Genomic DNA, 14,062 nt, shown 5'->3' with positions numbered 1-14,062 from the left:
ATTTTATTTATTTCTCAAATGATAGCAAATGTTTCTGCTCTCTATGTTCTGTTACACTGATCTACATACTTGTCTATTTCTATGCCAGACAGTACTATATTGGTTTTAAATCAGGTTTTATACTAAAAATGTTTGTTCTACTTTGTCAAAATGTTTTCGAATTCTTTTATATTTATTCTTCCATATAAAGTTTACTCTGATTGGAATAATATTAAATTAACCATTAATTTGGGAAAAACTAAGTTATGTAATGGCAAGGTTTGCATCAAAGAATATACATACCTTTCTATTTACTCATGTTTTATTTTTTATATTTTAATAAAATGCTATTGTTTTCTTCATATACATTTGTTTACATCTTGTTAAATTTAGTCTTAGATTTACTTTAGGTTGCTGTATGAGTGCATTTCTTTTCTTTTTAATATTTAAACTAATTATTGATAGTGTAATAAAAAGCTACTTTTGTGTATGTATGTTTGTGTGTGTGTGTGTGTGTGTGTATATATATATATATATATATATATATCGAAACCTACTACATTACATTTTCTTATTGGTTCTTATAGGTTTTCAGTGTAGTTTCTTAAAATTTCCAAATATGCAGTCACACCATTTATAAAAATCAATTCTTTCCCTCTGTAATAAAATGTTACGGCTTTTTAAGTTTTTTTTGTTTTTGTTTTTACCAAAACCTCTACACTCTGTTGAATAACAGAAACAGTAGAAATAGGAAGCTTCCTTAGCTTGTTTGGATCTTAAAGCCAAAGGAGTTAGTATTTTACCATGTAGCATAATGCTTACATTTTTACAATTTTTTTTTTTTTTTTTTTGGCGGGACGTGGGCCTCTCACTGTTGTGGCCTCTCCCGTTGTGGAGCACAGGCTCCGGACACGCAGGCTCAGCGGCCATGGCTCACGGGCCCAGATGCTCCGTGGCATGTGGGATCTTCCTGGACCGGGGCACGAACCCGCGTCCCCTGAATCGGCAGGCGGATTCTCAACCACTGCGCCACCAGGGAAGCCCCAATAATGCTTTTTACAATAATATTTTGAAAGTTTCTTTATATTCCTATGTTAACATGAGTTTTTAAAAGATTGGTAATAACCGTCTAAATTTACAAAACGCCCTCCTGCATCTATTGATAAAATTATATGACAACACCCCTTTAAATTATTCCTTAATTAGATGGTGGCTTTTAAGATGTGCTGAATGTATGTCCTGCTTTTGTATCAGAAGGGAACACATCTAATCTCTTAATGCAGACAAGGCTTTATGATCATGAACAAGAAGAAGCTTCATAAGACAATGATATTAGTATTTCATATTGCTGTCAAGGTTTGAGATCTAATTTATCAAAACAAACAATATCAATAAGCATTTGTTGAGTGTTTGATATATATCAGACATGCTGCTGAGTATTTTACTACCATTATCATAGTTAATTTTCACAAAAATGTGTTGGTATTGTTGTTACTCTACCTGTAGATGAGAAAACTCAGGGAAGTTTAGCTCCTTGCCCAAGATTGTATAGTGAGTGGAGCAGGATTCAAACCTAGTTACTAAGACTTCAGAGTCCACAATTTTATCCATTACATTACACTTAGAAAAAGTCAATCAAGTCATAGGGAATCAAACATTTCATGAGAGCATTAAAAAGTTTGCTACAGCCAAGGAAAGGATTTGGAATTTCCTTGAACATTTATTGAAGTCTAAATAATTCGTACCATGCTTTGTATAGTGGAGCTCTAAGATTCTGAACAACCACTCGCTGAAGAACTAAAGCAGATTTTAAATTCCTTTCAAAAACCAGTTTTGGCTTTGATGGCAACATTTCTTATATGTAAGGTGACTTCCACTTGAATGAGAATAAGGGGCTGTATTCTTCAACTTCATGATGACTTGGCTGCTGTACCACTGGCCTAACCTTATCCCATGAGCCTATTTGTCAATCAGCAATGCAAAATATCATGGATTTCCTATCAAAAGCCCATGTGAAAGAAATCCTTTTTCACAACATGCCACCTACATTCCACTGTGCATAAAATCTCATACTAACATCTTTATATCTCCAGATGATCACATTTGCAAGATCAATGGTATAAACCACCCCACTCTTTACCCTCAAATTGGTACATCTACTTAGATGCATTTTAAAAGAACGTTTTTATCAAAAGAAATAGTCAAATGAAAATAATTTCTGTATTTGTTAAAATTTAAAAATCAATTTTATAAAACTGTACCTAATATTTTTAATCTAAAGGGTATACAAGTAAACCATGTTGCCTAGATTTTAGGTGTTAAAAGTTACATTCGAGATGTAACATAATTTCTTTTGGACCAAAGAATTATTTAGAAGTATGTTTTATATTTGCAAATATATATTGGGTATTATATTATTATTAACTATTAGTTTAATTACATGGTGATCAATGAATGTGTTTAGTATGATCCAAGAACTTTAAATCCATTTCTTTATAGGCAAACATTAAATGTTCTTTGGATGCTTAGGGAAAAAAAATATGATTTTCTAATTGTGTGAATATTTCAGTTATGTCCAAGTAAATCTTCTATATTCCTTCCTTTTTCCTTTTTTTTTTAACTGGTTATGATGGGAGTAGGGCAGTTCTTTTTTTTTTAATTTTTATTTTTTTTATACAGCAGGTTCTTATTAGTCATCAATTTTATGCACATCAGTGTATACATGTGAATCACAATCACCCAAATCATCAACCACCATTCCCACCCCCCCACGGCTTTTTGCCCTTGGTGTCCATATGTTTCTTCTCTACATCTGTGTCTCAACTTCTGCCCTGCAAACTGGTTCATCTGTACCATTTTTTTAGGTTCCACATACATGCTTTAATATATGATATTTGTTTTTCTTTTTCTGACTTACTTCACTCTGTATGACAGTCTCTAGATCCATCCACGTCTCAACAAATGACCCAATTTCGTTCCTTTTTATGGCTGAGTAATATTCCATTGTATATATGTGCCACATCTTCTTTATCCATTTGTGTGTTGATGGGAATTTAGGTTGCTTCCATGACCTGGCTATTGTAAATAGTGCTGCAATGAACATTGGGGTGCATGTGTCTATTTTTTTTTTTTTTTGGCGGTATGCGGGCCTCTCACTGTTGTGGCCTCTCCCGTTGTGGAGCACAGGCTCCGGAGGTGCTCCGGATGCGCAGGCTCAGCGGCCATGGCTCACGGGCCCAGCTGCTCTGCGGCATGTGGGATCTTCCCGGACCGGGGCACGAACCCGCGTCCCCTGCATCGGCAAGCGGACCCTCAACCACTGTGCCACCAGGGAAGCCTGCGTGTGTCTTTTTGAATTATGGTTTTCTCTGGGTATATGTGCAATAGTGAGATTGTTGGACCACATGGTAATTCTATTTTTAGTTTTTTAAGGAACCTCCATACTGTTCTCCATAGTGGGTATATCAATTTACATTCCCCCCAATAAAATTAATATTATTTTTCCCTTTTCTTGTCCTACTTTCTATTTCAAGTTTACTGCTCATTTTTTCATACCTTTTGGCCTCAAATGATGTTAACATGAAACCAAAAGAAAACACAAACTGGTTTATCTTATTTTAAACAAATTTTATTTTGGTATAATTATACTTAATCTTTGTCAATGACTGAAATGACACAAACAAAAAATTTTTTTTTTCTTCTGGCAGTTGTATTAGTTTCCTATTGCTACTATACTTGGTGTATTAACTTACCAGAAGCTTAGTGGCTTAAAACAGCATAAATTTATTATGTTACATTTCTGGAGGTCAGAACTCTAATATCTGTTTCAGTGAGCTAAAATCAAGGTATCAGCAGGGCCTAATAACTCTTTCTTGAGGCTCTAAGGGACCATGTGTTTTCTTGCTTTTTTCGAACTTCCTTGGCTCATGCCCCACGTCACTCCAACCTGATTCTGCTGTCACACCTCCTGTCATTCTGAGCTTCCTACCTCCTTCTTCCAAGAACACTTTTGAATACATTGGGTCCACCCAGAAAATCCAGGATAATCGCCTATCTCACAAACCTTAATATAATCACATCTGCAAAGTCTCTCACTCACAGACCCCAGGGATTAGGATGTGGACATTTTGGGGGGCCACTATTCAGCCTACCACAACTCTTCCATGTATTATTTTCTCCTTCCTTCCTTCTTTTTCTCCTTCTTCCTTTCTTTTTTCTATTCTTCAATTTATTTCAGTGAGTCAAAAACTTATTTTTCTCATTTCTCCTTCTTCTGCCTAGAGATTTCCCACTTGTCAGAGTCTATTTTTTGAATGAATATGACATTTTTAATATGCAATGTTTCTTCTTTCTGGGTGGAGTCATCATCTTAGATTTTACCATTATTCTTAAAATAAACTTTAATGTGTTCCTTCTCAAAGCCATATGCCCAGGGAGTATCACATATCATGCAGATTCCAAAAGGCAGAAGTTTTTTCATGGTTCACTTCTCAAATGAAATGAATTTGCAGTAATTCCACTTTACCATTACCGAACAGGCTAATAGGGTTAATTATTTATTTCCTGGGGTCAGGAAATTAGAACCTCTTCTTAGATTCACCGTTTTTGCTTACATCACTCTTGTATTTTCAGGAGTCTCTGCATTGCTGATTTTTGCTAGCCAAGCTCCTCCATTTTAGGGTAGAGGTTTAATTTTAAATTATATCATTATTGATTTGTATAACAATTTCTACCTGTTCACTTTAATTTTTTTTTTTAAAGCAGCACAAATGGATGTCCAACCTCAATTTCCTGGAGGATGCCGTGCCGAACTTCCTCATAAATTCCTTCATATCCTTATGCAAGACATTTACATAAGAACTTTGGGGAATTCTAATGATTTTGTTTTTTTAAGCTGAAATTTTGAGGCACAAAATAAATATTTTAAAACTTCCCAGCTGTTAGTAATAGCAAACATGCTTTCAGGGAACCCTGAACAAACAGTGAGGTTTGGCTCTGTAATTACTTTAACAAAACATCCTAATTAAAAGGGTAATCCATAAGGAACTGGAGTATTTCTCCAAGTTACTGTAGATCTTCACACTGCTTAAATCAAACAGAGAAGGCAAGAGAAGCTACAGAAGTCACGGAAGGAGAGGGAATTACTTTCATTGCTTTCAGCTATCTGTACAAACCGCTGCTTCTGTTTAGCTGACTTGCAAGGCTCAGAGTTACCATTACCACCCTAATGAGTAGATCACACCTTCTGAGTTCACAAGGTGACTTAAAGGCAAAGGGAGAAAGTTATGCAACACTATGCACCTAGAAGGGCCAACACTGGGTTTCCCAGCCAATGTAGATTTCTCTGGCTACAGCAAAGAATGCCTCCCGTTTCAAGTGGTTTTCAAAAGGATTGCTTCCTCCTTATCCGAAAACTTAGAGGAAATCAAAGCCATTCTATATGGAAATCTGACTTCGGAATGCTTAGCTATGAAAGCTCTGGTAGAAGTCATCTAAGTCTCATTTTATAATTTAAACATTTACTTGAATAAGTTAAAATGAGATGAATATTTAAAGAAAACTTCCATAGCTTAAATATATGTATATATTTATCCTATAGATTCTATATTCTATATTATTTCTATATTTCCATATAGAAAGAGAGCAAGCCATCCCGCTGAGTATTCTCTTGGCGCTACTAGTGACCACTTCTGAGCTTGTCCATTCATCCGAATATTAATTCGTATCAAGGGTTATACTTTCTACTATTTGAATGATGTAGTCAAAAGAAAAAAAAAAAGGAGGAAGGAAGAGGAATTGAAATAAGTTTCAGGGAGTTGCTCAGTGAAAAGAGATCACGGGGTCCAGAAATTGAGAAAGCCTTAGGACCAAATATGTCTGGTCCTATTAATTTAGTACAGTGAGTAAAATCAGTGCTTTACAAAGCAAGTGAAACACATCTGTCCCACGCTCCTATAGTTAAATACCCTGAAATGGCTATTAGTTTCCATTACGTTTTAAATGTATACTATCTTAAATCATAAACTATAACAGCATTATGTGCAAGAAGTATGAACTGTACTAGGTTTCTTCTATTAATTTTTCATTTACCTTTTGTCAGATTACTGATGCACATCTTACGATCAAGGACAAGAACTGTGTAAACAATTATAATCCAAATGAAGAAGTGCAAGAATGAGAGAAGAGGCAGTATTTGAAATGTACTGAAATGTGTTAACCAGCTGCTAAAGGAGTACCATTTGGATGAGGGAGGATGAATTCTGAACAAATAGTGGTAGAAATGATTTTTCTTAAGGTATTCACTTTGAAAAATGTCTACTATGCTGTCCTACACACCCTTCACTGTAATCCTAGCCATCAGTCCCCTTTCCCTGAAGTTTCTAGTTTAAGTACTATTTGTTTTCATGATGCCTGTTCAATCATTGCAGCCAGTATCTGTTAGTGCCTCAAGAGAGCTGTTCATTTTTCACATTTGTACTCCCTGTTTACTTGGCACATCATAACTGCTTAATCAATACTCAAATAAGGAAAAAAGTCAGGAGGGATGCTTCATGCAGAAGAGAGATATTATTAAGCTAAAAACATGGTATAGTTCAAACATCCAGTGAAACAGCATTTATTAAGACACTATTCATGAGCTCGGCATAGAGGTTCTTGATTAGAATAGATGTATGAAATGGATTCTACTTAGATCACATAGATATGAAAAGAATGCAGTTAAGTGGAAGCTTTGTGCCATCCCAGGAGCTGTGATTTTACACTTTGGTTCTACGTACAATGTGAGTCTTTCAGAGTGAGGAGAAAGAACACATAAGTCAAGTGGAGCGCCCCATTCATCCTGGATATTTTATAGGAACTTCAGCACCTCCACTCCATTTATTTTCACTCCTTCCGGTAAGAGATAGAGTCCCTTACGTTTGGGTAAATGATATGACTTCATTTCTTAGAATCTTTTGCCTTGAATCACTGTGTTTTTATTGTCATTGGCTCAGTTCTAAAGGATTCATGGGGACTTTGCTTTGATAACCTCTACTGGGCATTGACTCACCCAACCCGGTCTTAAGTGTCAGCTCCACAGTTACCAGCAGAGTGACTGAATCAAGTTGGTTTAATTTTCTTAGCTTAAGTTACTGTTCTTTAAAAGTAAGGATAACAATATATACCCCACATGTATAGATGAGAGTATAAAACACAAGTATATAAACTTTAAAAGTTATTTCTCAAGTAAAATAGAAAAATGAAGTATTCCTACAGCATATCCTAACCATCCTTTTATTGTTTAAATAAGACAGATCATGTCCTCATGACTTTAGGCCCAGCTATCCCGGCCTCCTTGTCATACTTCAACCACCAACTGGGCTTCAATTTCTGGATGGTCTCTTCTTGCTATTCCTTCTGAACCAAGGGCTCTTGTCTGACCTATTTGCATGGCTGTCTCCCTCGCTTTCTCAAAGTCTGTGCTATATTTTCCTAACATGAGAAATCTTCTCAATCCCCCATATAAAAGAGTACTCCCGAATCACTTGTTATTCCTTCTACCACACTTTGTTTTCTTCTGATAATTTATCACTATCTATCTCTACCTCAATAAAATTTATACTCTTTGAGAGTAGGGACTTTGTTTATTGCTTTGCCCCTAGTACCTAAAATAATGCCTGGTATATAAAATTTTTCAAGAAAAATTACATGTTGAATAAATGATTACATGAATTCAAGTTCCCTAACCTATTAATGAAGGGTGTATGTTTTGCAAAGTGTGAATTTGTGTAGCTCCACTTCTCGATTTACCTTATCTAAGACAAGTTAAATAACAGTTTCTAAGCCCCAAGTTACTTTATTTTAGGGTTTACTTTAGGGTTGTCCTAACTGAGTTGGCCCATGTCTGTCTACTTCTAAAACATTTTTTGTGCTTTAGCCAGACTAGTCTCTTCAAAATGCAAACATAATTGTCAGTATTTTAAAAAATTATTTCATGACTTGCTTAGGATAAAGCGGGTTATGGCTTTAATGAGATTCTTAGGACAAAGTTCAAAATCCTTAATTTGGTCATGCCAGATTTAGAACATGCCTGTCTTGCAAAAGTAACTGCATGCCATCTCTGTGTTTCAGCCTTGATGGTCTTTATTTTGGGTCCCTAGCAGCACCATGACCTATCTTGACTTCAAACATGCATTTACCTTACCCTCTACTTCTCCTCCTCAATTTCTAATATATGTTTTTGCATAGCTAATTCTTGTTCATCCTTCAGGTTTCATTCAGATGTAAATCTTCTCTACGTCTGTCTCTTTGCCTATCTATCTATCTTCCTATCTTTCTATTTAGCCATCCATCCTATGTTGAACAATAGGATATGGCCAATATTCAACCAGGTATGTATTATAACAATGGTAATTTCCTATGACTTCACTTAGAATGTTTGTCTTTCTAAGCTCCACAAGGAAAAAGAATCATGTCTTTCTTATTTATTATTATATCCTCAGAGCTAAGCACAATGCCTGATGTTTAGCAAATTTTCTATAACTTTTCTTTGAATTAATGTGCTATCACATGGCAGTGACTATCATTACTGTGGAAATAGTGTATGTTGATTGTTTCACTGCCACCATAATCATGTTGTAAACCCAAATCTGTGACAATATTAAAATCATGTATGGCAGTGAGTTCTTTAGAAAGGGAAGAAGGGAAAGATCAAAAAGGAAGAAAATTAAAAGAAGGAGTTTAAGGAAGAGAAAGGGAGGACGGATTTGAGGAATGGTGATGGAGAGAAGAGAGGGAGAGAGAAAAAGGAGAGGAAAAGAAAGAGATACAGCATTTTCACCTTCCAGTAACTTGAATATTTTCAGGTCTATTAGTGAAGAAGAAGTGAATTCCATTGCTGGTTATATAGGCGGCCATCTTGGGTCACCACATTTATAATACACATGTGTTTATTCTTGCAGCTACTTTTTTCTTTGCCCCAGTTTGAATCACCTAGCTTTAAGTTTACTGATCATAACTTACGTCTTTTCAAGTATCTTTCATTTTTATTAATTTCTACTTTGCTCATTTGTAACTCTAATTCTCTAGAGTATATTTTTGCTTTGTTATTTATATTATTTATATTTCTGTTTATTTTTATTATTCACTTTTTTTGTTGCTTCCATTAACCCTTTCTCTTGAATTGTATTTTTGTATTTAGTCATGATGCTTTTTATTTCAAGAAGTATTTCTCAACTGATCATTTTGAAGATGTTGTTATATTTAATGTAGTGACATGTGACTTTTATATGAATCTCAATATCTCATCCACAAGTATTTCAGACAACTATCAATTAAGCAAATAAGGCAGATTGTCCTTTATACAAAAAAATAAGTGTCAAATATTAATGACCATATCATAAGCGTGTCAAAAATACATATTTGCTGTTTTGCAGAAGTACCATAAAAGAGCCAGAGAAGCTATATAAAGTAATTATGTTTTATGATTATTATCAGAAATTGCAGCCATTCCTGTGAAGAAAATGGTTAAGGTCAATTATTCAAAGTAAAATAAATAGTAAAAAGATCATTTCAAATTATTTTGAAAAAAAAGTAATTTGTTATGAAGACTATTATTGATTTATATTTACATGGCATTGCTGAAGACTCTGTATTCATTCAGCATTTTCGCTTTGTTTTGTTTTTGTTTTGCATCTAAAAATTTAAGAAGAATAAATATCCCCAATGTTGAAGTTTATCAATTTTTTTAAGGTATCCTTTGAAGCTGAAGTAACGAAGAAGACAGAAATCAGAGTGACAGTGATTGGGGAAAGGTCTTACCATCGAGATCATTCTCTGGAGTCTCTGCTGTGTACCAGTTGGAAGGTGGTCCAGTGCCATTGACTGTCATGGCTGACACTTGAAAACTGTACTGACTTCCTTTCTCCAGTCCTGTGAAAGAATTTTCCCCAGAAGAAAAAACTTACTGAAAACAAGTATTTCTGGTGGGTTTTACACGTTTTAGCAAAATTTTAACAATAGTAGACATGCTTTACATTGTTTGTGATTGTTGTGGTAATTATTATTTTAGCCAAAAGGGTTGGAAGATTACAGCAAGAAATCAAATTATTTTTCATATATCTTCATTTATTTTTCCAGTTTACAAAAACGTAACCCTGAAAATAGCCTCAGGGCAGAGGCAGAATATAAAATATGAACGATGAAGAAATAATCAAAAATAGCAAGGATCATTTTTCCTCACAGTTCAGAAGAGGCCTGCCTATAAATCAAGAAGAGTCAGTCTAAAAATTTATGCTCCATCATTCATTCAAGGTCAGTGATTATGTTCCCTTTGGGCCAAGAAAGAAAACTCCAAAGCCACTGTACTTCAGCAGAAAAACTAGGCCTTTGTCTCTCAAAAACATCACAAGACATAGTTCGTTTTGCATTAGCTTCCATACTAGAACATGAAGAAAGTCTAACTCTATGATAATTTGGACATACATTATAGGACACAGTGATGACCTTAGAGCTGATTTTCCAGTACACAGAGAGTATAGGTAGACAAGAGAGGCCCTGTGTATCATGAGTGTGATACGTGTAAATTTTTAATGTAAACACTTTTCCTTTTAACTGAATCTCAATGTTGCTCATTAACATGAAAAATTATTGTAAAACACATGATGCTTGTCAAAAGATCATATGATTTTTTTGAGACATTGAGGACTCAGTTTAAACTGACAAGTTCTTAAGCCTCAATGAGTTGAACAACACTGATAAAAAATAACACTTCTCTGTTTTTTCCATTAATTTGAAATGCCATGAACATTTGGAGCCAAGGAAAAGTCATAAATAAAGCTATTAGAGAAATGATGCTTCTATCAAGTACAAAGTTATGTACTTGTATATTTTTGCATAGGAAGATGAGTAAATCTTGGTACTGAGAAGAATTCTAACTTACTATTAATAGGAGATGGTGTTTTACATGATGGTTAGAATGGACTTGTTAATGTCGAAGGGCAGTTGTCTTCAATAACCAGTTGTTGGGGAAGCTAGTAAAATAGTCTTGTTCAGGCTTCAGAGACAGAAGTTGGCCTCTGACCAACCTGTGACCCTACCTGGACTGCGCGCCTGCCTACTTACCTAACAATTGCTGCTAGCAAATCAAACGGCGTTTACGATAAGAGAGGGAATGGGTCTTGGAATTTCTTGAGCCCTGGGGACCTGGCCTGTCCCCCGGGGTCTGAAAAATCCTGTGACCGCCGCCCCCATGGTGAAAACAACAGCACTGTTAAAGTGAATCCAGAGCTGCATTTCTGCATGCAAACTGATGATATGAGTTTGTGGCCTGGGATTATAAGTGGGATCCCCAGAACTGCAACTTGAAGTCTCACCCATGGGGTGGCCGCACTGCCTGGGACCCTTCCCCCATTGGGGCTCCAGATTGCTGTTACTCAGGACTTCCCAGCTGCTGCTGCTTGGATCTGGAAGTAGGTGTCGGCCCAATTCGGTGAGGTATGCTCTATTATATACTTTGTTAATATTCTTATTCCTTTCCTTCCAATAATTGTAGATTGAAATTGATATAATCCCTTCTAATGATTGTATATTGAAATTAAATTAAATCACCTTCTATTAAAGATTGATGGAAGCTGTTTATTTGTGTGAGATGAGTGGTTATTTTGCCAGGGAATCCGATGAACCTTAAAACCGAAAGTAGGCTTTTGGCGAAACACTAGTACTGTTAGAGAAGACAGTTTGATAAACTCACCCACACAAAATGCTGTCCTCTTAAGAGGCTTCTAATTTTCTAAAATAGACTGGAAGGCATGGACTGAGAATAGTTTTGGTGCTGTTGTCTTGTTATCATCAGTGTTTTAATTGTATATCCATAGAGCCACTACAGTGCCTGACACAGGGAAGGCACAAACACAAAACAACTGTTGAAAGATCCACTAAAGCAAGTCTTAGCACAAAGGAAATATTAGACTACAATACAATATCCAACACCATCAGCAAGGTGGTGAACGGATGCTTTTGAACATAAACACTTTGTGGTGCCTTAAGTAGGCTTGTGCTCACTTTGACTCGTCCCTTAGTTAACATGGCATCGACCTGATACTTGTTAACATTTTTCACCCTTCATAGGTGCTGTTCTTGATTCCTGAGGCAGAGGGATTACAGAGGCTCTTCTGGGAAATTAAAAACTCAGAGGGAGGGACTTCCCTGATGGCGCAGTGGTTAAGAATCCGCCTGCCAATACAGCAGACACAGGTTTGAGCCCTGGTCCGGGAAGATCCCACATGCCACGGAGCAGCTAAGCCTGTGCGCCACAACTACTGAGCCTGCGCTCTACAGCCCGTGAGAGACAACTACTGGGCCCATGTGCCACAACTACTGAAGCCTGTCTGCCTAGAGCCCATGCTCTGCAACAAGAGAAGCCACCTCAAGAAGAAGCCTGCACAATGCAACAAAGAGCAGCCCCCGCTCACCACAGCTAGAGAAAGCCCGCGTGCAGCAATGAAGACCCAACACAGCCAAAAATAAATAAAATTAAATCTTTAAAGAAAACCAAAAAACAAAATCTCACAGGGAGAGAACTCTAGGAAGAAATGTTTACCGAATTATTGCAATCATTACAGCTCATGACTTTCATAGTGGTCTCACCTCAAATAGTTTAAGTCCATCAAGAATATACTCTTTTACAGTAAGGGGAAATTTAACTTCATTTTTCTTTGAAATGGATGGACAATTATTCAGTACCACCTCCAGTGACTGATTTGAAATACTTTGTGTGATGGTCAGTTTTATGTGTCAACTTAGCTAAGGTAAAGTCCCCAGTTATTCAATCAAACACTCAGTGTTGCTGGGAAGGTATTTTGTAGATACGACTAAAGTCCATATTCAGTTGCTTTTACATAAGGGATATTATCCTAGATAATCTGGGTGGGCCGGATTCAGTCAGGTGAAGGGACTGAAGTGCAGACTGAGGCTTCCCTGAAGAAGAAATTTCACCTGCAGCTATCTTTCCTGATGGCCTGCCCTGTGGATTTCGGAATTGCCCAGCCAGCCATCATAGTCAATTAAGTCAACTGCTTGCAATAAATCTCTTAGTATATATCTCCACTGATTCTGTTTCTCTGGTCAAACCTTGATTGACATACCATTCTCTTACATGCAATATTTTGACTATAAACAGAAATCTTTCTGAATGCCGTATAGTCTGTTCCATTCATTTGACTTTAAATCGAGTGGTGTTTCTCATGCAGAATCTATCAATTTTTAACATAAGTTAATTAAAATATCTCACTATAAAGTAGATATGCAAATTTCTTCTTATAATTTTGCCAAATTTCAATTTACATATGTTGAGTTCAGGCTCTGTCAGTATCATTAATTCAGTTTTGAGTAAAACAAAAGCCTACTAATATCTTGAATAATAACTTGAAGTAACAATTAGAAGGCAGTTAAAAGACCAACCACTACGTGCTTCCCCTATGAGGTCTCACCTGGCACCCCCCCCCAAGCTACTTATCAGAATATCCCTTCTAACCATATACAGTAGCGTAGCTTTTCAAATCTTTCTCTCTATGATATCAGTAGTGAAGCTTTAATACTCTATATAGAGTAGTACCTAGGTCAACCTGAAAATCCTGTTAACTTTTGAAATATTATATTTTAGCTTAAATTTTAAAACTTTTGGAATTTATTCTAGAGTGTTGCTGTGGAATCTCACTAATAACACCCAGAAATTCTAGATTAAGTATAAGAAAATATTTAAAGATTTTATAACATCCCAATATTAAAAGAGATCATAATGTCTAGTCAAACGGCCCATCTAACACTGTACATCCAACTAAGTGGTCCTGTAAATAAAGCAGGGATACTTTTGGAATAAGAAATTCACCAAGGGATGGAATCCACTCCAACAGTTTTGCTTGTTAATAAAAGTTCTTCTTTAGATTGCATTGAATCTGCTTTACTATAGTATTACCTACAGATAAATCTGAGTTTTACATAGTGGGATTAAAAAAAAATTAAATTCCACTTTCAAGATATCTTTACCCAAGCCTTCTGATTCTAAATTCAGTGCTTTCTGTACCAGACTTTTAGCAACAGAATTAAA

The 14,062-nt window shown here is 36.0% G+C and overlaps 1 protein-coding gene across 1 annotated transcript in view; it reads right to left on the bottom strand.

The window, feature by feature from the left end:
• DCC (DCC netrin 1 receptor) overlaps window positions 1–14,062 on the bottom strand; it is a gene marked incomplete at both ends in the record, with an annotated part of 1,164,115 nt that overhangs the window by 200,836 nt on the left and 949,217 nt on the right. Inside the window, one exon of the mRNA XM_082668331.1 lies at window positions 9,778–9,888. Coding sequence (XP_082524457.1) covers window positions 9,778–9,888 — 111 coding nt within the window. The remainder of the gene's footprint in view (window positions 1–9,777; window positions 9,889–14,062) is intronic.

The sequence above is a fragment of the Grampus griseus genome (genome assembly GCF_964374135.1).
Source record: "Grampus griseus genome assembly, chromosome: 12".
NCBI classification, from domain to species: Eukaryota; Metazoa; Chordata; class Mammalia; order Artiodactyla; family Delphinidae; genus Grampus; species Grampus griseus.
This window is presented reverse-complemented; position numbering and strand designations above follow the sequence as displayed.